Source organism: Giraffa tippelskirchi, chromosome 11 (genome assembly GCF_054371585.1).
Source record: "Giraffa tippelskirchi isolate mGirTip1 chromosome 11, T2T-mGirTip1v1.2.pri, whole genome shotgun sequence".
NCBI lineage: Eukaryota > Metazoa > Chordata > Mammalia > Artiodactyla > Giraffidae > Giraffa > Giraffa tippelskirchi.
Window position 1 is genome coordinate 149662615 of NC_137285.1, and position 23780 is coordinate 149686394.

Genomic DNA, 23780 nt, shown 5'->3' on the forward strand with positions numbered 1-23780 from the left:
CGCTCGCAGTGCCTGGGGCTGGAGTTCCGATCCTGCTCAGGGAGCCACGTGCCACTAAGAGTTTGCATGGCTGCAACTGAAAAAAGATCTTGCATGCTGCAATGAAGAGCAAAGATCCTGCCTCTGCAACTAAGACCTGCTGCAGCCAAATTCCTTAATTTTCAAGAAAAGAAAGTGCATCTATAATGTACACCATAGAGTCTCTGAGCCACCCCGACTGTGGCCACAGAGGTGTGATTTTTCTATTGTTGCCCTTTACTGAAGTTTCAGTTTCCCAGCTGACCAAGCAGACCAGTCTTGGCGAGGAAGACAGCTGCGTGACCCAGGCTGTGTTTTCACAGGACGTTCTCTTCCTAAGCCAAGGAGGGTGACACACTGTCTCACGTGCTTCCTCTGGAGAAGAGGATATGACCTGGGTGTTCACTGGTGCCTCTGCAGGTACCTGTGAGATGGGTCAGAGTGGGGATGAGGGAGACGGAGAGAGAGAAGGAAGGCTTGGTGACCTTTTAATGAGTCCCACAAGAACAGCACTGAATTGGCCACTTAGCTTCTGCATTCATACCCAACAACATTCCCACTGCGAATTCCTTGATGAGGCTGTGGCTGGGGGACTAATAGAGGTGACCAAGGCACTGCAAGGCAACACGGAAGAGACAAGATGATGTGACTTCCCAAGGTTGCCATTTCCCACCTGAAGGAAAAACATAGCAAAATCACTAGCCTTGAGGCAGGCTGTCCAGGAAACATAGAATTTCCCCAGAACCGACTTCTTCGAAGATGCAGTTGGAGCATCATAAGAGGATCGATTCTTTCCTTGGAGACTGAGTCAATTAGTGCTGGTGGATGTGAACCGAAACTGGAAAATCACTGACTTTTCAGAAATGGTGTAAGTATGTAGAATATTTTTATTGAAAGCAAACTCAATGAAGCCAAGAAAAATGGTAGTTTTTCACTATTAGGAAAAAGGGAATTGGGGCTTGCGAAATAGAAGAAGGTCAGGTAGCTCTAAGGACATGAAACATTTTTACTTGGTGAGATGTTGAGATTTGAATTGTTTTCAAGGTAGTTGAGAAGGTGCTGATATCCCAGCTCTCCAGCCTTGGAAAAACTGCTTTCCAAGACAGCAGTTCCTGATTCAGTATATGCACTCTGGCCAGCTCTGCTTCTTGGCTGGGAATGGAATTTGGAAAGCTTTGAGTATGGTGTTTTAACAGCTAACTAATCTGTACTCTTGTGTGCTACTGAATATGAGTAATGTTCCTAAAACTTGCAGGGGTTCAATCAAGAGTAGACACTTTTCAATATTGGGAAAGAGAAAACTGTGACGTGGGGAATTCTCTGAGATTCAGCTCAATGTAGGGCCTGGGCAGCACCCTTAGTGGGAGACTGAGCTGGAAGGGAACCTGAGGTTGCCGGCTCTAAGGTGTCTGATAAGCCTGTTTCCAAAGGATGGTCCCCAAAGGGGGTGATTCCTAAGAAAACTTCATGATCCTTTTCACCTTTAAAAACAGATAAAATCGTATTTCTTTTTGTATTGAAGTGTAGTTGATTTACAATGTTGTGTTAGTTTCAGGTGTATAGCAAAGTGATTCAGTTCTACATATATATATTCTTTTTCTGATTATTTTCCCTTATAGATGATTACAAAATATTTAGTTCCCAGTGCTATCCAGTAGCTCCTTGTTGGTTATCTAATTTATACATAGTAATGTGTATATATTAATCCCAAATTCTGAATTTACCCCTCCCCCCAATTGGATTTCTTTATCCGCTACCTGCGCCCTCCTGTGCCTGTGTTTCAGTGCAATGTGATAATCTTACAGTTTCAAAGCACCCTTCTCACTCTGAACAAAGACAGCATCCGTAGGGACCCACAAGATTTGTGATTTTCAGGAGGAGTTTGTGCTTGAGGCAATGCTACTGAGAACTCATTTCTGCACCTTGCACTGGAACGCTATGTGGCTGATGGAGGTTCTTGGTGAAGGTCCCTCTGAAAAACGCAGAGTCTCCTTATCAAACTAGGCATTTTTCCCGAGTCACTATGACATCCTCTCATGTAAGTTAGTTTCAGTCAAACCTTTCACTCACTGTGTGCTGGCTTCTACCTTCACCTTCTTACACCCATGTTCTACTTTCACTTGCTTTGCAAAAGCTTTTTTTCTCTGCAGGATTTTCTGAGAAGGGCTGATCAACACCGGGAAGAAGTATAGTTGTGGTAGTTAATAGCATCAGTCTTTGGATTAAGACAAACCTTGGTTTGCGACATGGATCTACCAGCAGTGAGATCTTGACCAAGTTACTTAATCTTTCTGTGCCTCGGTCTCCTCCTCTATAAAATCATGATAATGATATTTATTTCACATGGACACGATGGGTTTTAGAAGCAATAAAATGAACATAAATATTCACAAAAAGGAAGAAAAAATTAGCAAAGCAGAGCTCCATTATTCTGCTCACATTTCTATAATGCTGAAACCTTGAAAGTTGCCTGGACTCCCAACCCAACCCACCCCACCCGGAGGCCAAAATCCAGATGACTGGGTTTCAAAGTGAGGGTTATAATTTATTTTCTTTCTGTAAAGATTTTTTAATATAAATACCTATATTTACAACTGCATACAGAGATAAACTTACCTATGGTTATAAGCAGGTGTGTGATATCCTCTGATTTTTTTTAACATATGCCTTAGTTTAAATTCGTATGTAAAAGAAAAGAAAAACTTCCCTAGAGGATAAATGGCATTTTGCACTTATTCCAAAGTGCTGGGAAGAGAGTTTTGAATCACAGGGTCGGTGGCAAGATGACCCACTGTTTGTCAAGACCCCGAATGGGACCCGGCTTGTGTAAGGAAGCAGCATGCGCCTGAAGCTGGTGAGACAGTGTAGCGACTGGCAACTCAGGTTCCTCAACGGCTTCTAGTTTGCAAAACAGACATGCCGTCTCACCTCCCCCTTAGAAGAACCCTGCTTATGACGTAGGTCTTAGTAACAGTCGCCAAGTCGTGTCCAACTCTTCGAGACCCCACAGACTGCAGCGTGCCAAGCTTCCCAGTCCCTCACCATCTCCCAGAGTTTGCCTAAGTTCATGCCCAACTGTCACCATATTGTAAATCAATTCTAGTGGTGCAGGCTGAGAACTGACTCTAAGTCACGTCCTGTGAACCTCACATGTATTTCTCATGAGTTTGGTACTATTATTGAGTAACCTGCCCAAGGTCAAACCAGCTAGGATGTGGTCAATCCCAAATTGCATAAATGCTCCAGATGATCTACAAAGGTGTATCCAAAATGGGAGTGTAGGATGTCATACTGTCCCAGCAGGCCTCTTGGACAAGGTTTACAAATTTTCTATGTCCAAGTGGGACGGTTTTTCATATATATCCCCGTGATTTTGTACCACCTCACTTTTCTTTCTGCCAATTCCACAAGCTGCAACACGCTTCTTGTCTTAACTGTAAATGCCTTCAGGAGAGGATCTGTGTTAGAGTCACCATTTACTCAATATCATTATGACATTAATTTTATGTGTCAAGTGGACTGGCCACAGGGATTCATATTAAACCTGGTTGCTGGGTGTGTCTCAGAAGCTGTTTCAGATGAGATTAGCGTTTGGATTTGGGGACTCAGTAAAGCAGATTAGTCACCCGTCCCCAGGTGGATATCCTCCCACCTATTAAGGACCCCAATAGAACAAAAAAGGTGGAGGAAGGAGAAATGTACCCCCCTTTCTTTCTTTTTTTTTTAAGAAAGAAAAAAATTCCGGTTTCCATTTTATTATTTATCTTTGGCCACACAGTACAGCACGTGGGACCTTAGTTCCCTGACCAGGGATCAAACCCACACCCCCGGCAGTGGAAGCGTGGCATCTTAACCATTGGACCCACAGGGAAGTCCTTGGACCCCCTTATTTTGGCCTCACAGCTTGAGTTTGGACATCTCATCATTTTATACCATTGGCTCCTCTAGTCCTCAGGTCGTTGAATTAGGACTGAATCCACTATCAGCTTTCCTGGGTCTCCAGCTTGCAGAAGGCCGACTGAGGGACTTCTCAGCCTCCATAGCAGCATGAGCCAATTTTGCATCATAATTCTCTCTTTCACTAAATGTGCATACGTGTGTATATATATATATGTACATGGATACATGGATACAAATATAAATACTGATCTGACTGGTTCTGTTTCTGGAGAACCCTGACACAGCCATGGAAATGGTATATAGAGGAAGGAAAGAAAAGAGAAAACCCAGGTTTCCCACATTGCAGGCAGATTCTTTACCAGCTGAGCCACCAGGGAAGCCCAAGAATACTGGAGTGGGTAGCCTATCCCTTCTCCAGGGGATCTTCCTGACCCAGGGATAGAACGGGGGCCTCCTGCATTGCAGACAGATTCTTTACCAGCTGAGCTACTAGGGAAGCCCCATGTATGTGATGGATACAGATATAAATATAGATCTTATTGGTTCTGTATTGGGGTTCTAGAGAACCCTAATACAGCCATGGAAATGGTATAGAGAGGAAGGAAAGAAAGTAGAAATAGGGAAGAAAAACAGGAGCAAGAAGGAAGGGAGAGGAGCTGACACAGAAGCTCTTAATCTTGTCACAGTGGTTTCCTGAGCAGAAGATTTGAAAGCCATTCACTTATTACTCCAATATCTGAAAGAAAGATTCTAGAATAAGATGCTGTCGTCAACTAAAATATTTCTATGTTCCGGATTAACCAAAGACTTTGAGGACAATCTCTCCATTGGTTATGGTAAGTAGTTAGTGTGATCATGATCCTGAACATTTATTCTTATCGCAATAACATTATTCTTATCACTCCATGTTGTTGACATAAACAACAAGTACTAATGGCCATGAAGTGAAAAGGGGGCTCTTATCTTGTTTTTCTGTGTGAATAAAAAGAAGAATGCTGCCTTGGGAACTGTGGTCTTTAAAGGATTTTTTTCTAAAATTTGGAAAAAGAAATGGCAACCTACTCCAGTATTCTTGCCTAGAGAATTCCATGAACAGAGGAGCCTGGCAGGCTACAGTCCATGGGTTTGCAAAGAGTCGGACACGACTGAGTGACTAACTTATAAGACTTTCTAAGATTAGAAAAGCGAAAGGGGTAGGGATGTGGGGATAGAGGAATTAAACCCGAATCAGAGAAGGAACTGTAGCAGGGCAGCTGCATTAGACAAGGGTTTGGGAGGACCTAGAGTAATGAGTGAGAGAGAGATAAGGCGATTCTCAGGTTCTATTTGGTAAAGGCTATAAGTTTATTTGTGATAAAATAATAATTATGAAAAGGTGGTTGTTTAGTCACTAAGGCGTGTCCTTCTCTTTTGGGACCCCATGGGCCGTATGTAGCCCACCAGGCTCCCGTCCTCGGCATTTCCCAGGCGAAAACACTGGAGCCGGTTGCCATTTCCTTCTCCAGGGAATCATCCCGAGTAGTCAATTAAATTTTCCTTGAAATGAAATTCAGCCATTACACATGAGACTAAAATATTATAAAGTCATTACCATATGTTTATATTTTTAACACTTTACTGAAATACAACGTACATACATATAAAAAAAGGTGCGTAAGCCTGGAGTCTGATGCATTTTCACACAAGCTGAATGTATCTTTGCAACAAGCGCCCAGATCAAAGAAACAGAACATCGTCAGTGCCTCAAAAGTCTCCTTCCTGTCCCTTTAGTTTTGTGCATCTTGGTTCTTTATATGAACAAAATGAGAGTGTGTGGATCTTTTGGGCCTGGATCATTTGGCTGAACATCTTTGTGAGATTCGTGTATGTTGTTACATGTAGGGAGATCACTCCCATTGCTACGTAGCAGTGTGTGAATTTAACAATTTATCTTTTCTACTGTTAGCGGGTATTGGTGCCATTCTCCAGTTTGAGGCAATTACAAACAGTGCTATAACATATGTCCATAAGTCCTAAGAACGGAATAGATTGTTCTTAAGATGGAGATAGGTAGATGGATGACAGAGAGATACATATAGATCTCCATCTTAAAAATAGCTAATAAAGATATAGATAGCAGTATTAGCAGATATAATCAAACAGCAAAATGGTTATTTTACACCCATCAGCAGGGTTCCTACTGCCCCATAGCTTCACCATCACTTGATACTTTTCATCTTTTCTAACTTAGCCATTTTGTGTATGAACTGTAGTTTCTTGCTGTGATTTTAATTTGCATTTCCCTGGTAATTAATGAAGCTGAATCTGCTTTTGGATACTCTGTTGAGAATTTTTTCCTAATAAATGTGTGTTTATTATTTCAGCCGTGCTGGGTCTTCCTTGCTGTGCAGACTCTCTAGGTGCGGGGAGCAGGAACCCCTCTCTAGCTGTGGTGTGCCGGCCCCTCCTGCGCCGGCTTCTCCTGCCATGGAGCACTGGGCTCTAGGTTGCTCAGGCTCTCAGGCTCTGGGGCTCACAGGCTCTTCTCTGACCGGAGATCAAACCCGTCTCTCCCGCCCTGGCAGGCAGACTCTCCACCATGGAGCCACCAGGAAAAGCCCTTTGGTGAAGTTTCGCTTCCTGTCTTTGGCCAATTTCTGGTTTGCTCATCTGTCTTCTTTTACTGATTTGTAGAAGTTGTTTACATACTCTGGATGTCAAGCTTTTCTCAGCTATAAGTATTGTAAATATGTTCTTCCATTTGAGGGTTCTTTTAATTCTCATAGTGATGTCTTTTGAGAACCCAAATTCTTTACGTGTCCTAAAATGTATGCTTACTCCTTATTATCTGAAGTGTCATATGTTGTAGTAAATGTAGAGCTGAATAGGTTCACAGAGCTGTCACCTGTGTTTCGGCGGCCACAGTGATAGAACCAATCTGCTCAAATGGCTCCTGTCGGAAACGTGGGTCATCTTCTCTCTCACGTTGGCGCACAGAATTGCAGGCACAGAGCCTGCACAGACTTCCCAGGCCAACCCCAAAACCCAAGTGACAGAAGAGACAAGGGTAGATCTCTTAATACATCCTTTAACTGTACTGTTATTTCTTCCAGAGATATGCTTGAAAAAGAATCTGTGAGCCCATGGATCAGGGAAATTATACCAGAGTGAAAGAATTTATTTTCCTGGGCATTACCCAGTCTCAAGAGCTCAGCTGGGTCTTGTTCGTCTTTTTGTTTCTGGTTTATATGACGACTCTGCTGGGCAACCTCCTCATCATGGTCACGGTGACCTGGGAATCTCGTCTCCACACGCCCATGTACTTCCTGCTCCGTAACCTGTCGGTTCTTGACATCTGCTTTTCCTCCATCACAGCTCCTAAGGTCCTGGCTGATCTGCTCTCAGAGAGAAAGACCATCTCCTTCAATGGCTGTGTCTCTCAGATGTTCTTCTTTCACCTGCTCGGGGGAGCAGATGTGTTTTCTCTCTCTGTGATGGCATTTGATCGCTACGTGGCCATCTCAAGACCCCTCCACTATCTGACCATCATGAGCAGGGAACGATGCACCAGCCTGGTGGTGGCCTCCTGGGCAGGGGGCTTCGTCCACTCCATCGTGCAGATCTCCCTCCTGCTCCCACTCCCCTTCTGTGGGCCCAACGTCCTGGACACTTTCTACTGCGACGTCCCCCAGGTCCTCAAACTCGCCTGCGCTGACACTGCTGCCCTTGAGCTCCTGATGATCTCCAACAATGGCCTGGTCAGTTGGTTCATATTCTTCTTTCTCCTCATCTCTTACACAGTCATCCTGACGATGCTGAGGTCTCAGGCCGGGGAGGGCAGGAGGAAAGCCATCTCCACCTGCACCGCCCACATCACGGTGGTCACCCTGCACTTTGTGCCCTGCATCTACGTCTACGCCCGGCCCTTCGCCGCCCTCCCCACTGATAAGGCCGTCTCTGTCACCTTCACGGTCATCTCTCCTCTGCTGAACCCCCTGATCTACACCCTGAGGAACCAGGAGATGAAGGCAGCCATGAGGAGACTAAAGAAACAGCTAGGGCATTCAGAAAGGGTTTAGCATCTGTGAGGACAAGATAATACCAGAATTCAAAGATAAATATTAGGGGCTTTCCTGGTAGTCTAGTCGTTCAATCCCTGGTTGGGGAACTAAGATCCTAAAAGCTGCTTGGTATGATCAAATATATATACATATACAGGAGAGGGGTCCATTTGAGCCAGTCCTGAAAGTAGACTGTATTCCAGCCTTTAGTCCGGTAGCCCCAAAACTGCAAGGGAGCCTGGGAAATGTACTCCAGCTCTGCTCCCAGAAAGAAGAGGACAGGACAGGAAAAATGGTGAGCACTAGAAATCTCTTTCACATTTATGACTCACTGCTAAGAAATCACGATCAGATCAGATTACAAGGACTAAGACATTGTGTTCAGGATTCTCTTAATACATAGAAATGTTTGCTGGAAGGAGTACTGGACCCTTGGAATGCACAGAGAACCACACTGAAGTGAAAGAGGTATGAGATAAAGAAATCTAATTTTCCTGACCCAGGGATTGAAGCAGAGTCTCTTTCGTCTCCTGCATTGGCAGGCATACTCGCCACCTGGGAATGCCTGCTGAAGCAAACATTTATTAATACACAGGCTCCTATAGAGATGAGTGTCTTTTTCTTATTGTCCTTTCCTGTGTTCTGTTCTATTTCCACCACTCAAAAATGTTCTGAATTATTTTCCAATATTAGACAGTCTTCCTCCAAGCATTAAAGTCCCAGTATTTTTTTGGGCTCCAAAGTCACTGCTGATGGTGATTGCAGCCATGAAATTAAAAGACGCTTACTCCTTGGAAGGAAGGTTATGGCCAACCTAGATAGCATATTTAAAAGCAGAGACATTACTTTGCCAACAAAAGTCCGTCTAGTCAAGGCTATGGTTTTTCCAGTGGTCATGTATGGATGTGAGAGTTGGACGGTGAAGAAAGCTGAGTGCCGCAGAATTGATGCTTTTGAACTGTGGTGTTGGAGAAGACTCTTGAGAATCCCTTGCACTGCAAGGAGATCCAATCAATCCATCCTAAAGGAGATCAATCCTGGGTGTTCATTGGAAGGACTGATGTTGAAGCTGAAACTCCAATACTTTGGCCACCTCATGCGAAGAGCTGACTCATTGGAAAAGACCCTAATGCTGGGTAGGATTGGGGGCGGAAGGAGAAGGGGACGACAGAGGATGAGATGGTTGGATGGCATCACTGACTCGATGGACGTGGGTTTGGATAGACTCCGGGAGTTGGTGATGGACGGAGAGGCCTGGCGTGCTGCAATTCATGGGGTCGCAAAGAGTCGGACACGACTGAGTGACTGAACTGAACTGAAAGACATACACTTGTCTTCAGTTGGATCCACCTGTAGAATAAATCCTCCCTTACTGCCTGGTTCCATCTTTACTCTGGTACCATCGTTCTCCAGATCCTCTATACTTTTCACAAAGATGTCTTTTCTTCCCCTACTTCTCTGTTGACTTTACCTTGAGCAAAACTGTTATGACTGGGCAAATTTTTAAATAATCAAAGATCTATATCATCAGAGTTTGTGTTCCCAAGCATTCGTGTGTACGTACTTGGTCACTGAGCCATGCCCAACTCTTTTCGACCCCATGGACTGCAGCCCACCAGGCTCCTCTATCCATGAGGGTTCTCCAGGCAAGCATACTAGAGCGGGTTGCCATCTCTTCCTCTAGGGAATCTTCCTAACCCAGGAATCGAATTGGGGTCTCCTGCATTGCGAGCAGATTCTTTAACAGCTGAGCTACCAGGGAAGCCTGTTTGCAAGCGTAGGACCCCACAAATGACTGCAACCTAGCAAAAGTGGTTCATGAAGCTGACTTGGCCCATTTACAACCTGCAAAACAACCTGATAAAACACAGTGAGGAAAAGCAGTTGAATTCAGACACCATTACATTTACTTATCTTTCACCATGACATCAAATAATTACTTGGATCAAGACATATACATATTTTTTCTCCAAGTAGGGACATTTTCTTAGGGAACTATTAGATATTGAACTGATTCTAGTTTATTCTACACACATTCCATGTATTTGGTCTTATCATTTGTGTTTTTTTCCCATACCCCAGGAACATTGACTTTAAACTTCCACGATATTTTTCATAAGCAAATAAATCTATGTATATACACAAACAGGCTAATTCAGTAGTGACCCAGCCATTCTGGATGTCTTTGAAAAATTCAAAGAACATTCAGGTTGTTTCAGCTTAGTTTCCAAGCTGCTCGTGTCGTCAGCACCACAGAAAGTATATTGAAGCGACCGTGAAACGCCAGCCACAGAACGCTACCCCGGAGGGGTCTGCAGAGTTCTGTTGTTGTCACTGTTACTTAACTTGTCTTTCGAGCCTGAAAGAGAGTATTGTCCACATAGCTCTTGCTCGATAATAGACTATCAGCTCAGTACGATGTTCGTGAGTTATTGCTGTATAACATATTACCCCAAAACTTAGGGCTTAAAACAACACACTTTTCTTTTTATTTATTTATTTATGGCTGTGCTGCCCATGGGCTTTCTCTAGCTGCGGTGGGCGGGCTTCTTGTCTCTGCGGCAGCTTCTCTTGCTGTGGGGCTCGGGCTCCAGAGCACAGGGGCTTCAGTTGTCGCAGCAAGCAGGCACAGTCGTTGAGGCTAGAGGGCTCCAGAGTGTGGGTTCAGCGGTCGTGGCCCACAGGCTTAGTCGCTCTGCGGCACGTAGCATCTCCCCCGACCAGGGATAGAACCCATGTCCCCTGCCTTGGCAGCTGGATTCCCACTCCCTGTACCCAGGGAAGTCCCACACACATTTCTTTTTTTTTTCTTTTTTTTTTTTTTCTTTTAGTTGGGGGCTAATTACTTTACAATATTGTAGTAGTTTTTGCCATACATTGACATGAATCAGCCATGGATTTACATGTGTTCCCCTTCCTGGACCCCCCTCCCACCTCCTTCCCCATCCCATCCCTCTGGGTCATCCCATTGCCCCAGCCCTGAGCATTTGTCTCATGCATCGAACATGGAATGGTGTTCTGTTTCACATATGATAATATACATGTTTCAATGCTATTCTCCCAGAACGTCCCACCCTCACCTTCTCCCTCAGAGTCCATAAGACTGTTCTATGCATCTGTGTCTCTTATTCTGTCTCGCATATAGGGTTATCGTTACCATCTTTCAAATTCCATATATATGCATTAGTATACTGTATTGGTGTTTTTCTTTCTGGCTTACTTCACTCTGTATAATGGGCTCCAGTTTCACCCATCTCAATAGAACCGATTCAAATGTATTTTTTTAATGGCTGAGTAATATTCCATTGTGTATATGTACCACAGCTTCCTTATCCATTCATCTGCTGATGGACATCTAGGTTGCTTCCATGTCCTGGCTATTGTAAACAGTGCTGCGATGAACATTGGGGTACACGCGTCTCTTTCAATTCTGGTTTCCTCGGTGTATATGCCCAGCAGTGGGATTGCTGGGTCATATGGCAGTTCTATTCCCAGTTTCTTAAGGAATCTCCACACTGTTCTCCATAGTGGCTGTACTAGTTTGCATTCCCACCAACAGCGTAAGAGGGTTCCCTTTTCTCCACACCCTCTCCAGCATTTATTGCTTGTAGACTTTTGGATAGCAGCCATTCTGACTGGCCACACACATTTCTTAAGTCGCAGTTTGTGTGAGTTGGGAATCCAGGCACAGCTTAGCTACATCTTCTGCACAGAATCTGTCACAAGGCCACAGTCAAGGCATCAGCTGAGAGCTGATGTCTTATCTCAAGTTTCGACCGGGGAAGGATCGGCTTCCAAGCTTACTCATATCATGAGCCATTGGCCTGGGGGCTGCAGTTCCTTCCTGGCTGTGGCTGGAGGTCATCCCCAGGTTCTAACCCTTGTGGGCCTCTCTCACAGGGCAGCTACTTCATCAGAGTGTGCAAACAAGGAAGAAAAGACTGTGTCAGCAAGACAGAAGTCACGGTCTCTTATAGCCTAATCTGGAAAGGGGCAGGCTATCATTTTTGCCAACGTCTCAACCTTAGAAGCAAGTTAAGTCCAGCCCACACACAAGGCAAGGGGATTGGACGAGAGCATGAATGTTAGAGCAGGAACTGACAAGTTCTCCAAATAAACTAGGAAAAAATGATTGCAAATGATGAAAGAAACCTAAAAGCAATTGATTCAGGAAGGGTTCAAAAGACCCCCCCACAAAAAAAAAAAAAAAGCAGGGGAAAGGGAAGTGTCAGAGGTATTTCAGAGATACTGAGTCCTTGTGACAAGGAGAATAATAGTGCCAGAGACATGGAAAGAAGGATTTAGGTTTTTCTTTTTTTTTTTCCTGGCTGCACCGGGTCTGCGCGCTGTGCTCGGCCTTTCTCTGGCTGCAGAAAGTCAGGACTGCTCTCCGGCTGTGGCTTCTCCTCTTGCAGAGCACGGATTCCGGGGCTTCAGTACTAGTGGCTCATGGGCTTAGCTCCCCACAGCCTGTGGAATCTTCCCAGACCCGGGATGGAACCCAGACCCGGGATGGAACCCAGACCCCCTGCGTTAGCAGGCGGATTCTTAACCGCTGGACCACCAAGAAGTCCTAGTTCTTTAAAAATATTTATTATTTATTTGGCTCTCCTAGGTCTTCGTTGCAACACTCAGGGTCTTTCGTTGTGGGGTGTGAAGAATTAGTCACTGCCTGTGGAATCCCCTGACCCAGGGTTGAACCCGCACCCCTGCTTTGGGAGCAGAGTCTCAGCCACTGAGCCGTCAGGGAAGCGCGGGAAGCGTTTAGTTCTTGATAGCGATGATCAGATCTACTTTAGATATTTTGAGTAGAAGGTGTGCACTACGTCCAAGTGAGACAAGCCATGGATATACGGTGAGAGACAAGGTTTCAAAAGTGATGCTGAAAATAAGAGGAGGGGGAAATGGAGTTTTGGGGCTCATAGGGACCGGAACAAGGGAGACACTCAGTAAATATTTAGGGATGAATGGTCCCAACCCATCCTTTGTCTGTTTATATGCCTTCTTTGTATGAGAAGTTCGGGCGGAAACAAGAAGAAATGCATCTCCAAGTGTCTATGATACATCTGCTTATGTATACTATCAGGACAACAAGCAAACTACCTGCCTTAAAAAAAAGAAAGAAAGAAATGAAATGAAATGAAATAGGCTGACACACACCCTCCTGGGAGTTCTATTTATTTTCCCTGAGTTCCCATCTCTGAAAGAGGCAGAATCCTCTGTCTTTCCCCATGAGCCCTTCAGGCAAAGATATTTGGGTTCTAATCAGAAGGTCTAAGAGGAGTCACTCCTTCCCTGCATTGGGAGAATTTCAAAACCAAAATGTGCACGTTCGCATACCTTTTCCGGTGCGTGTTCAATTTCTTAATAAGACTCAAGGGAAGGGCATCCCATTAGAAAAGTCTGGCTACACAAGTTCAACAATCACATCTGGAAGCATGCCCGGAGCTGAGGGACTGGCCCTCAGGACAGCCTCACCATAGGGCTGGGTGGCAGGACCACGCAGAGGCGATTCTTGGAGCCTGCCCTTTGCCTTTGCAGCAGGAGCGAAGACACTGTGCGGCCAACCCCCAGCTGCAAGTCCGCCTTAAAGGGGACTGTTCATGACAACCGCTGACTCCTAGGACCAGCGTAAGCCCCCGGATGACCAGCACTACTTCTCAGGTAGGAGCTAGAGCTCAGGAGCTTTAAGTGACATTATTTGGGTGCTTTGGGGCTTGTGTGTCTGACTGTACATCTGTGCCTGTGTGCCCGTGCACTACCAGCTTGGAAAATCTTATTGTGGATTTCAGAAATACATTGAATGGTAATAACGCTCCTGAAAGGTAGAGAATGCTGGACATTCAAGCTCAAAACTTCAGTGACGCAGCACAGTTAGCCCTGAAGCACCAGGAAGGGTCCTTGAGGAGCAGAGAGAGGTCAGCTTGTCAAGAGGGCCCAGGTGACACATGCTTGGTGGACAGTTGAGGGGGTGAGGAGTCCCTCAAGTTGGGGGCTCTATGAAATTCATTAAGCCTGTTTTGGTTGGGGGCATGTCGCTTTTTGGTTGCTATTGTTGCTTTGCGTTTTAGCTGAGCCGTTCACCTCGCAGGATCTTAGGTTCCTGACCAGGGTTCGAACCCAGGCCCCAACAGTGAAAGTATGGAGTCCTAACCACAGGATGGCCAGGGAATTCCCTAGCCTGTTTTATCAGAATGGGTTTCTCTGGCCCTTTTTGTTATTATTATTCTTTTTAAATTGTATTATTTAGATTAAAATATTCCCTTTAGAAGTTATCATTTTGTTTTTATGAGGGTTTTTTTTTAGTAGTGCATTTATTTTTTTATTTTTTAATTGAAATATAATTGCGATGTTGTGTTAGTTTCCACAGTACAGCAAAGTGAATCAGCCATGTGTATACATATGTCCCCTCCCCACCCCACCCCTCTTGATCATCACAGAGTGCCTTGAGGAGCCCTTGTGCTATACAGCAGCTCCCCACTAGCTGTCTGTTTTACGTATAGTTGTGTATATAGGTCAATGTTACCCTCTTGATTGGTCCCCAGACCTATTTCTAAAGAAGCTCTTGGAGTCTTGAACTTGTTCTTGCCAAAAGCAAAAACTAAAGGAAACTTATAAACCATAATTGTCTGCTTTCTTTTCTTCTTTCCTGTTGGAAACAGACACACATATGCAGAGATTCTCATCTATCTTCCCACCCTCCGTGTTCACTTTCTTAGCTGTGCAAATGTCCTGTGGTGGTGGGAGCAGCATGTCAGCAGTTTTCAGTTGGATCAGTGACGTGATCACTTTTACCACTCTCTTCTGCACAGAATCTCTTGCATTTGGGTTTCAAAGCCCATTCTTCTCACCACTAGGACAAACTGCCCCTGGCACTTCTTGGCACCACAAAACAGCCATCAGTTAACTATCAAGACACAGTTGAGATTTATAGGTTAACTGAGATCCAAATGTTGGTAAGCAATAGACAGAATACAATCTTAGACTCATCACAAGATAATTGAGGGCAACACTATTTAAAACAATTGAGAATTGAAGCCCCAAAGGTCTAGAGCAGGGGTAGGGGGTGAGGATAAATTGGGATTAACAAATGCACACTGTCATATATTAAAACAGATAAACAAGAATTTACTATCTAGCACCGAAAACTATATTCGATATCTTATAATAAACTATAACGCCATAATGGAAACTAATATTTTTAAAGAATATAGATATTTACATATACTGCTGCTGCTACTGCTGCTAAGTCGCTTCAGTCGTGTCCGACTCTGTGCGACCCCATAGATGGCAGCCCACCAGGCTCCGCCGTCCCTGGGATTCTCCAGGCAAGAACACTGGAGTGGGTTGCCATTTCCTTCTCCAATGCATGTAAGTGAAAAGTGAAAGTGAAGTCGCTCAGTCGTGTCCGACTCCTAGCGACCTCATGGACTGTAGCCTACCAGGCTCCTCCACCCATGGGATTTTCCAGGCAAGAGTACTGGAGTGGGGTGCCATTGCCTTCTCCGATTTACATATATATATATATATAAAACTGAATCACTTTGCTGTACACGTGAAACTAACACAATATTATAAGTCAACTATACTGAAACAAAAAATAATTTAATGTGTATCTATTTTTAAAAAGCTCCAGAGGACTTACCAGGAAGTCCAGTGGTTAAGACTATGCTTCCATGCAAGGGGCACAGGCTTGACCCCTGGTCAGGAACTAAGCCCCCACATGTCGCATGGTGCAGTCAAAAATGTTTGTAATTTAAAAAAAGTGAAAAGAATTTTTTTTAAAAGCTGCAAAGGTGTAGAAATCACCCGGATCGAAGGATTCATTTAATATCGTGTAATACTGTGCAGACCTTGTCTACTTACAAAGTGACTTAAAGCAGTGTGTGCTCCCATTTCACTCATGAAGAGCTGAACATTCGGGAGTTTAGATGCCTTTAAAGATTCCACTGTTGTTTCATGAAGTCCTCAGAGTTCACATCTCCCAAGCTGGTATCTTCTTTCTCAGCCACAATACTTCCCACCATAGTTCAAAATTAAAAAAAAAAAAAATCCTCTGTGCATTATCTAAAAAAAAAAAAAGCTGCATGTGTTCTGATCACTTTAAAAATCTTTTAAAATATTTACTCTGAAACAAAAATAACTGGCCTTTTCAAAAACAGAAAACATTTGAAGGGGATGAAATCTTTGGGGAGTTATTGATGGATTCATAGGTCACTGGGAGTAAGCCAAGAAAATTAGCTTTGTGTGGCTTGAGCTTCAAAGAAAAGAGAGTAGGAGAAAAGTTAGCAACGTGAAGTTCTGTTCTAATGAGAAAAATGAGAGATGAAGTACAGTGGGATCCAGAGATCTGAGTCGTTAACTGAAGCTGAAGCCCCAGTACTTTGGCCACCTGATGTGAAGAGCCGACTCGATGGGAAAGACCCTGATGCTGGGAAAGATTGAAAGCAGGAAGAGAAGGGGACGACAGAGGATGAGATGGTTGGATGGCATCACCGACTCGATGGACATGAGTTTGGGCAACCTCTGGGAGACAGTGAAGGACAGGGAGGCCTGGCGTGCTGCAGTCCATGGGGTCGCAAAGAGTCGGACACAACTTAGTGACTCAACAACAACAACATCGGAACAAAAGGATGCTTCAAAGTGGGAAGGATACAGAAGGAAGTAAAAAGAAGTGTCAAAGGTGAGCACAGCCTGATGTTCGTGAGAACAGCAGTGAAAGGACTAAGCTCCGTGCCTATTTGCCCAGAGTGATCAAAGGAGGCTCGAAGGAGGGGGACAAGCTAGGGCTTGGTAGGGTCCAGAAAGTGCAGAGTTGGTCGTGTCAGTGCAATCAGGCCGTTTGTCTGCCAGCTGGCATTTATGTAAGTCATCCCCCTACACAGACTGGAAGACAGAGAGTCCTTCCTTCATGATGATCACATTCAAAAAATGGCTCTTGGTCCTTGAAAGAGACGCTTGTAAGTTGCAAGAGATACACGTCACAGTTGCCAGGACTGGCCCATAAATGCTCTAAGCAAGGGAGATCAGGGGCCTGTCTCTGATGTTGGCTGGAATGAACAGTAAATTTTCCTGGCAGCTTTGTGCTTTCCCAGGCAGGCATTTTAAATGAGAGCCTGGGGTCATCCTAAGGACACTGTCTTATGTCTCCAGAGGCCATGCGGTAGTCTGGTCATCTCTCGCTGCAGCTTTGGACAGAGTCTTTAGGTGCCAAAATTCTGCAGTTCTCAGGGGCACAAGCAAACTTTGCGGTGAGGGAGATATTCCTTATCCTAATTTGGTGATGGTTTCATGGGTATAGGTATATGTCAAAGCTCATCAAACCGAACCTTTAAATGTGTGCAGTTCATTGCAAGTAAGTGACACCTCAACAAAGCTGATTTGAAAAAAAGAAAAAAGGTGTAAAGGATAGTTTTGTTGTTGGTAAAATCACAATAGACTGATGCCTGTTAACACCCAAACTAGAATTTATTCTAAATACTCTCTTTAAAACAGGGTTGGAAACAGGAGAATAGCAACAAATTAGGATGGGCAAATGAAGCTTGGTGATAAGTGTTTTAAAAATTGTGTTCCTTTGCAAAGTAGAAATGTTCTAAATTGTTTTATCCTTTGGTATATGTGGTGGCGTGGTGGGGGGAGGTCAGAAGAATAGATTTCATTTCTTAGAGCAATTTTAAGTTTACAGAAAAATTGGACAAATGGTACAGAGAGCTCCCATCAACTACCTCTCCTCACTACCACCCCAGTTGCCCCTATTACTCCCACTGTACACAGTGGGCTCCATTGGGTAAAAACTGACAGACCAGTAAGGATACATTATTATTAACTGAAGTCCATGGTTTGCATGAGGGCTCACTCTTTTTGTTAAGAAAGCTAAAGTAAATTTTACTTTTCCTTTCCACACCACACATGATCATTCACTATGAGGAAAAGAAAGTTGGTTGCAATCACAGTTTTCCATATTCTAGATGTGTTTACAACAATGATACTTTAGCACTACTTTTAAAAAGGGAGGAAATAGACACTTATCACATTCTTATTCTTTCCGATAAAAACAAACAATAGTTCAAATAGTGCTAAGAGGTTAATCATAAAAACAGATTATGGTTTTTATCCATAAAAGATAATGGATATTAACTTCTATCCATTAATTCACTTAGTGCTGAGTATTTCAATTTTCCTGCCAATAATAACAGAATAATAAAACATATGTCATAAGACGAGTATAGTACTTGCATGATTTTAGTAATTTTTTTTAAAGTAGATCTACCCTTCAATGACCTAGTGTTGAAGAACTGCAGTACTTCCCAAAAGCATGATTTAAAGCATTTTTAAGCATTTGCTGAAAATTCTTTTAAGTATCACTAACAACAATAGCATGACAATTAGAGTGTTCTTAAAGCTCTTTAGAGTAACAGCTTATAATATTTTAAGCTAACCTGAATCATGAGTGCAAATTTGGCTTCAGTGTAGAATTTCCACCGGCAGTAACTGTTTCAAATATGTGACCCAAATCCTTCCACCTACTGAAAAGCAAGAATGGTATTATGTGTGCTTGTGCAAGATGAAGATGTGCCATACACTTGAAAAGTCCAATCATGACTCACTGAAAGCTTGAGATCCCGACCTTAAACACCGCCCTTGGAGTTGTACATTCTATGGGTTTACAAGATGTCGTGTACCCCCAATCTGAGCAGCATACAGAATAGCTTCAGCGCCCTAAAAACGCCATGTGTGTGTTTGTGTTAGTCGCTCAGTCGTGTCCGACTCTTTGCGACCCCACGGACTGTACCCCTCCAGGCTCCTCTGCCCATGGGATTCTCCAGGCAAGAATACAGGAGTGGGTTGCCACTTTCATCTCCACAGAATCTTCCTGACCCAGGGATCAAACCCAAGTCTCCTGTATTGGCCGGCAGATTCTTTACCGTCCGAGCCACCAGGGAAGCCTCAAAAATTCCCTCTGTCTCACCTATTTATCCCTCCCAGCCTCCACACCCACCCCCCAGCAGCCAATAACATTTTATTATGATTTTGTTATAATCTTTCAATTATGATTTATTATATTATCATTTCCAGACTATCATATAGTGGGATCATACAGTAAGTACCTTTTCAGATTGGCTTCTTTCACTTGGTACTATGAATAACATTTCATTCCCATCTTTTGCTGGCTTGGTACCTCATTTCCTGTGATCACTGAATAATATCCCATTGTACAGAACATTTCTGCTTTTGAGATGCTAGATTAGATAATAGTTGCAATTATTTCAAAGAACCATATTTTATAACAAAAGTATAGAAGTGCATTTTTGGGGGGGGAAGGGAAAAAAAAAAAAAAAGAAGTGCATTTTTGTCAGCGTTTTTCAAAAAAAAAATGTATAAAAGACTGACCCTGCAAAATGTTAAGTGTATTATACGTGGGGGAGATGTGGTCTGTGTCACCTCAGGTTAACTGTATTAAGCAAGTCTCCTCAAGCTCCACAGTCCTTAAAACAAACACGATGATACTCATTTTCACTGACGATGAATGAAGGCTCAGAGCCACCTGCCAATTAAGTGGCAGCATCTAGATTCAAATTCAGATCTGCTGCACAGAGAACAGACTTGTGGTTGCCAAGGGTGAGGGTTGGGGAGGGATGAATCGGGAGTTTGGGACTAGCGGATGCAAAATGCAGAATGGATAAGCAACCAGGTCCTACTGTATAGCACAGGGAACTATATTCAATAGCCTGTGATAAACCATAATGAAAATGACTAAATATGTGTATAACTGAGTCATTTTGCTGTACAGCAGACATGTGCATACATTGTAAATCAGCTACACTTCAATAAAATAAATTTGAATACACACACACAAATTCAGGTCTGCTGATACTACCATCTTTTTCTTTCTTTTGAACTTTTTATTTTGTATTGGGGTGTAGCTAATTAAAAATGTTGTGATAGTTTCAGGTGAACAGCAAAGGGACTCAGCCATACACATACATGTATCAAAATCCATCTCCCCCAAAGCCCCTCCCACCCAGGCTGCCACATAACAGTGAGCCAAGTTCCATGTGCTGGACAGCAGGTCCTTGTGGGTTACCCATTTTAAATATAGCAGTGTGTGATACTAACATCTTTGCTCTTTGTGCAAAACTAAAGCCTCTACAAATACCAAAGTGACGCACAAATGTAGACAATGAAAGGGAGGGAGGCTGAGGAAGGAAAAGCATTGGTCCAGTGGCCAGAAAGGTGACGTCTGCCGAGAGCATTATGGGAAGCAGAGACTGTGGTTGCCAAGTCCTGATCTTGGGCCACAGAAATCAGAGGAAAACAAGACAGCAAAGAGAAGGAAGACTGAAAGGGAAGAGAAGACGGAAGAGGAGAAGGAAGGAAAGAAAGAAGAAAAAAAGAGAGCGAGATGCACTCAATTAAATTGAATTAGCTGCTGCAAAGCTATTTGTCCTAAGGAGAAAGTAAAACGTAAACTGGTTTTCTGGTCTTATTTAGTGCTGATTACTGCGATCATGAAAATCTGGCAAGACTATGCCAAGTAGACTATCTCCGGTGGAAGAAAATGAAGGAGAAGCTATGGGCTTCCATTAGAGTCACAGACTATGTATTATACTGTGTGTTCATTGAAAACAAAAACAAAGCTAGTCTCTTCACTTCTCAAAGCACTCAGAAGTTTTTTCAAGAAAAAAATGATGAGACTGCAAAAATTTTAATAAGAATTTGATAACATACTAATTAAGGTGTTTTAATTAATTTGTTGGTGTTCAGTTGTTAAGTCATGTCCTACTCTTCCTGATCCCTTGGACTGCAGCACACCAGCCTCCTCTGTCCTTCACTGTCTCCTGGAGTTTGCTCAGATTTGTGTCCATTGAGTCAGTGATGTTATCAAACCATTTCATCCTCTGATGCTCCCTTCTTCTCCCGCCTTCAATCTTTCCCAGCATCAGGGGCTCTTCCAAGGGGCTGACTCTTCATGTCAGGTGGCCAAAGTATTGCAGCTTCAGCCTCAGCATCAGTCCTTCCAATGACTGTTCAGGGTAGATTTCCTTTAGGATGGTTTGATTGCCTCGCAGTTCTAGAGACTCTCAAAAGTCTTCTCCAGCACCAGTTTGAAAGCATCAGTTCCTCCTGCTCAGCCTTCTTTATGGTCTAACCCTCACATCCGTACTTGACTATTGGAAAAACCATAGCTTTAGGTATACACACCTTTGTTGGCAAAGTGATGTCTCTGCTTTTTAATACGCGTTTAGTTTTGTCATAGCTTTCCTTCCAAGGAGCAAGCATCTTCTAATTTCATGGCTACAGTCACTGTCTGCAGTGATTTTGGAGCCCAAGAAAGTAAAATCTGTCACTGCTTCCACTTTTTCCCCTTCTGTGTGCCATGGCTGGAAGACCCCTGGAATAGCCAACCACTCCAGTATTTTTGCCTCAAGAACCCCATGAAGAGTATGAAAAGATTTTAATTAATTACACCCATTGAAAACCCACTCTTTGTTTTGCTCTGAGATAACTCAAAAAACACCACCTACAGGAGTTGGCATCTTTCCCCAAAAGGATAATAACCACAAGAATAACACCCAAGGCAGTCCAGTCATATAATTCACAGCCCTTTGGTTTTTAATGATATCTTTTCTATATTCTATTTTCTGTTTTCTCTCCAGGAAGTTGAGAAAGAAGAAAAAACATGACCCAATGGAGCAGGGAAATTATACAAGGGTGAAAGAATTTATTTTTCAAGGACTGACCCAGTCCCGAGAACTGAGCCGGGTCTTATTTCTTTTGTTATCATTGGTGTACACAGCTACCGTGTTGGGCAACCTCCTCATCATGGTCACTGTGAGCTGCGACTCTCGCCTCCAGACCCCCATGTACTTCCTGCTCCGCAACCTCTCGGTCCTGGACATCTGCTTCTCCTCCATCACTGCCCCCAAGGTCCTGGTGGACCTTCTTTCAGAGAGGAAGACCATCTCCTTCCGTGGTTGCCTCACGCAGATGTTTTTCTTCCACCTCCTCGGGGGTGCAGACATCTTCTCTCTCTCGGTGATGGCTTTTGACCGCTACGTGGCCATCTCCAAGCCCCTGCACTACGTGACCATCATGAGTCGGGGGCGATGCACGGCCCTCATTGCGGCCTCCTGGGCGGGGGGCTTCGTCCACTCCATCGTGCAGATCTCCCTGCTGCTCCCACTCCCCTTCTGTGGACCCAACGTTGTGGATGGTTTCTACTGCGATGTCCCCCAGGTCCTCAAACTCGCCTGCACTGACACCTTTGCCCTTGAGCTCCTGATGATCTCCAACAATGGCTTGATCTCTACCCTGTGGTTCGTCTTCCTGCTTGTGTCCTACACAGTCATCCTGACGATGCTGAGGTCTCACTCTGGGGAGGGCAGGAGGAAAGCCATCTCCACCTGCACCGCCCACATCACGGTGGTCACCCTGCACTTTGTGCCCTGCATCTACGTCTACGCCCGGCCCTTCGCCGCCCTCCCCATGGACAGAGCTGTCTCCATCACCTTCACTGTCATCATTCCTGTCCTGAACCCCATGATCTACACCCTGAGGAACCAGGAGATGAAGGCAGCCATGAAGAGACTGAAGAGGAGACTTGGACCTTCTGAAAAGGAATAGATACCATGCAGTCTAGAATGGAAGAGTCAGAACTGAAAAGTATTTTCTCACACACAGTAGAAGACCCTTATCAACAGACCATCATGAGGCCAGATGAGGCCCTCTTTGCCCTATGGCAAAATCTTCTAATAAACATGGTCTGAAATAATTGTTTCAGTAAGGATTTGTCATGGCGAGATTGTCTGCAACTTAAGTCTCAAATCCAAAAGCCGTTAGCTCATGATGTTGTTGTTGTTCAGTCGCTAAGTTGTGTCCGACTCTTTGTGACCCCATGGACTGCAGCACACCAGGCTCCCCTGTGCTTCACTATCTCCCAGTGTTTACTCAAATTCATGTCCATTGAGTCAGTGATGTTATCAAACCATCTCATCCTCTGTCATCCCCTTCTCCTCCTGCCTTCAATCTTTCCCAGCATCAGGGTCTTTTCAAGTAAGTCAGCTCTTCATATCAGGTGGCCAAAGTATTGGAGCTTCAGTTTCAGCATCAGTCCTTCCAGTGAATATTCAGGGCTGATTTCCTTTAGGATGGACTGGTTGGATCTCCTTGCAGTCCAAGGGATTCTCAAGAGTCTTCTCCAACACCACAGTTCACTAAAAGCAATATTGTTGTTACTGTCTCTTCAAGCCTTATAAACTGGCTATTTAAGAGAAGGGCTCAGGGGGGCCGGCTACAATTTGGTCAAAGAGAAATTCTTAGCCAGGGGGAAACAACACTGTGAAAACAGAGGGGCTGATGTGGATTCTCCAGCACCAGCGTCTTACTGCTCAGCGCTCAGTCGTCTCCGACTCTTCGCGACCCCAGGGGCTGCAGCACGCCGGGCCTCCGCGTCCCTCACTGTCTCCCAGAGTTTGCCCAAGTCCACGACCATCAGCACGCAATGTTTCAACAAGTACTGTAAACTTAAGTAAATGAAGCAGCAGGTCAGCGGACGTGAAGTAATGAACAAACAAGGGAGAGGACCGTAGGGATGTCCTTCGCGGCCAAGCAGGTGTGGACGGAGCAGGGCGGATGACGCCGGTCCGCACTCAGCCGCCCGTGGACCCCTCAGGGACCCGGAAGCAGATCTACTAGCGGGCGCGAGCGCGCAGGCGCAGCGGCGCGCGACGCCCGCAGCCCCCTCAGGGACCCGGAGGCAGACCCTCCGAAAGGCGCGAGCGCGCAGGCGCAGCGGCGCGCGACGCCCTGAGGCGGGCGGGA

The 23780-nt window shown here is 44.5% G+C and overlaps 2 protein-coding genes across 2 annotated transcripts; both read left to right on the forward strand.

The window, feature by feature from the left end:
- The first annotated feature begins 4704 nt into the window (after positions 1–4704).
- LOC145527115 (olfactory receptor 4D9) lies at positions 4705–9488 on the forward strand. The gene is made up of 2 exons (XM_081544570.1): positions 4705–4754; positions 6282–9488. Exon 2 carries the CDS (start codon positions 7041–7043, stop codon positions 7974–7976), a length of 936 nt encoding a protein of 311 aa, XP_081400696.1. The 5' UTR covers positions 4705–4754; positions 6282–7040; the 3' UTR covers positions 7977–9488.
- Positions 9489–18982: 9494 nt separating this feature from the next.
- Positions 18983–23627, forward strand: LOC145527116 (olfactory receptor 4D11-like). The gene has a single exon (XM_081544571.1). It carries the CDS (start codon positions 21576–21578, stop codon positions 22581–22583), a length of 1008 nt encoding a protein of 335 aa, XP_081400697.1. The 5' UTR covers positions 18983–21575; the 3' UTR covers positions 22584–23627.
- Positions 23628–23780: the final 153 nt, after the last annotated feature.

What these genes read in the sequence shown, in the direction of transcription:
- LOC145527115 (XM_081544570.1), top strand. Translation starts at nt 7,041, where the DNA reads ATGGATCAGGGAAATTATACCAGAGTGAAAGAATTTATTTTCCTGGGC.
- LOC145527116 (XM_081544571.1), top strand. Translation starts at nt 21,576, where the DNA reads ATGATATCTTTTCTATATTCTATTTTCTGTTTTCTCTCCAGGAAGTTG.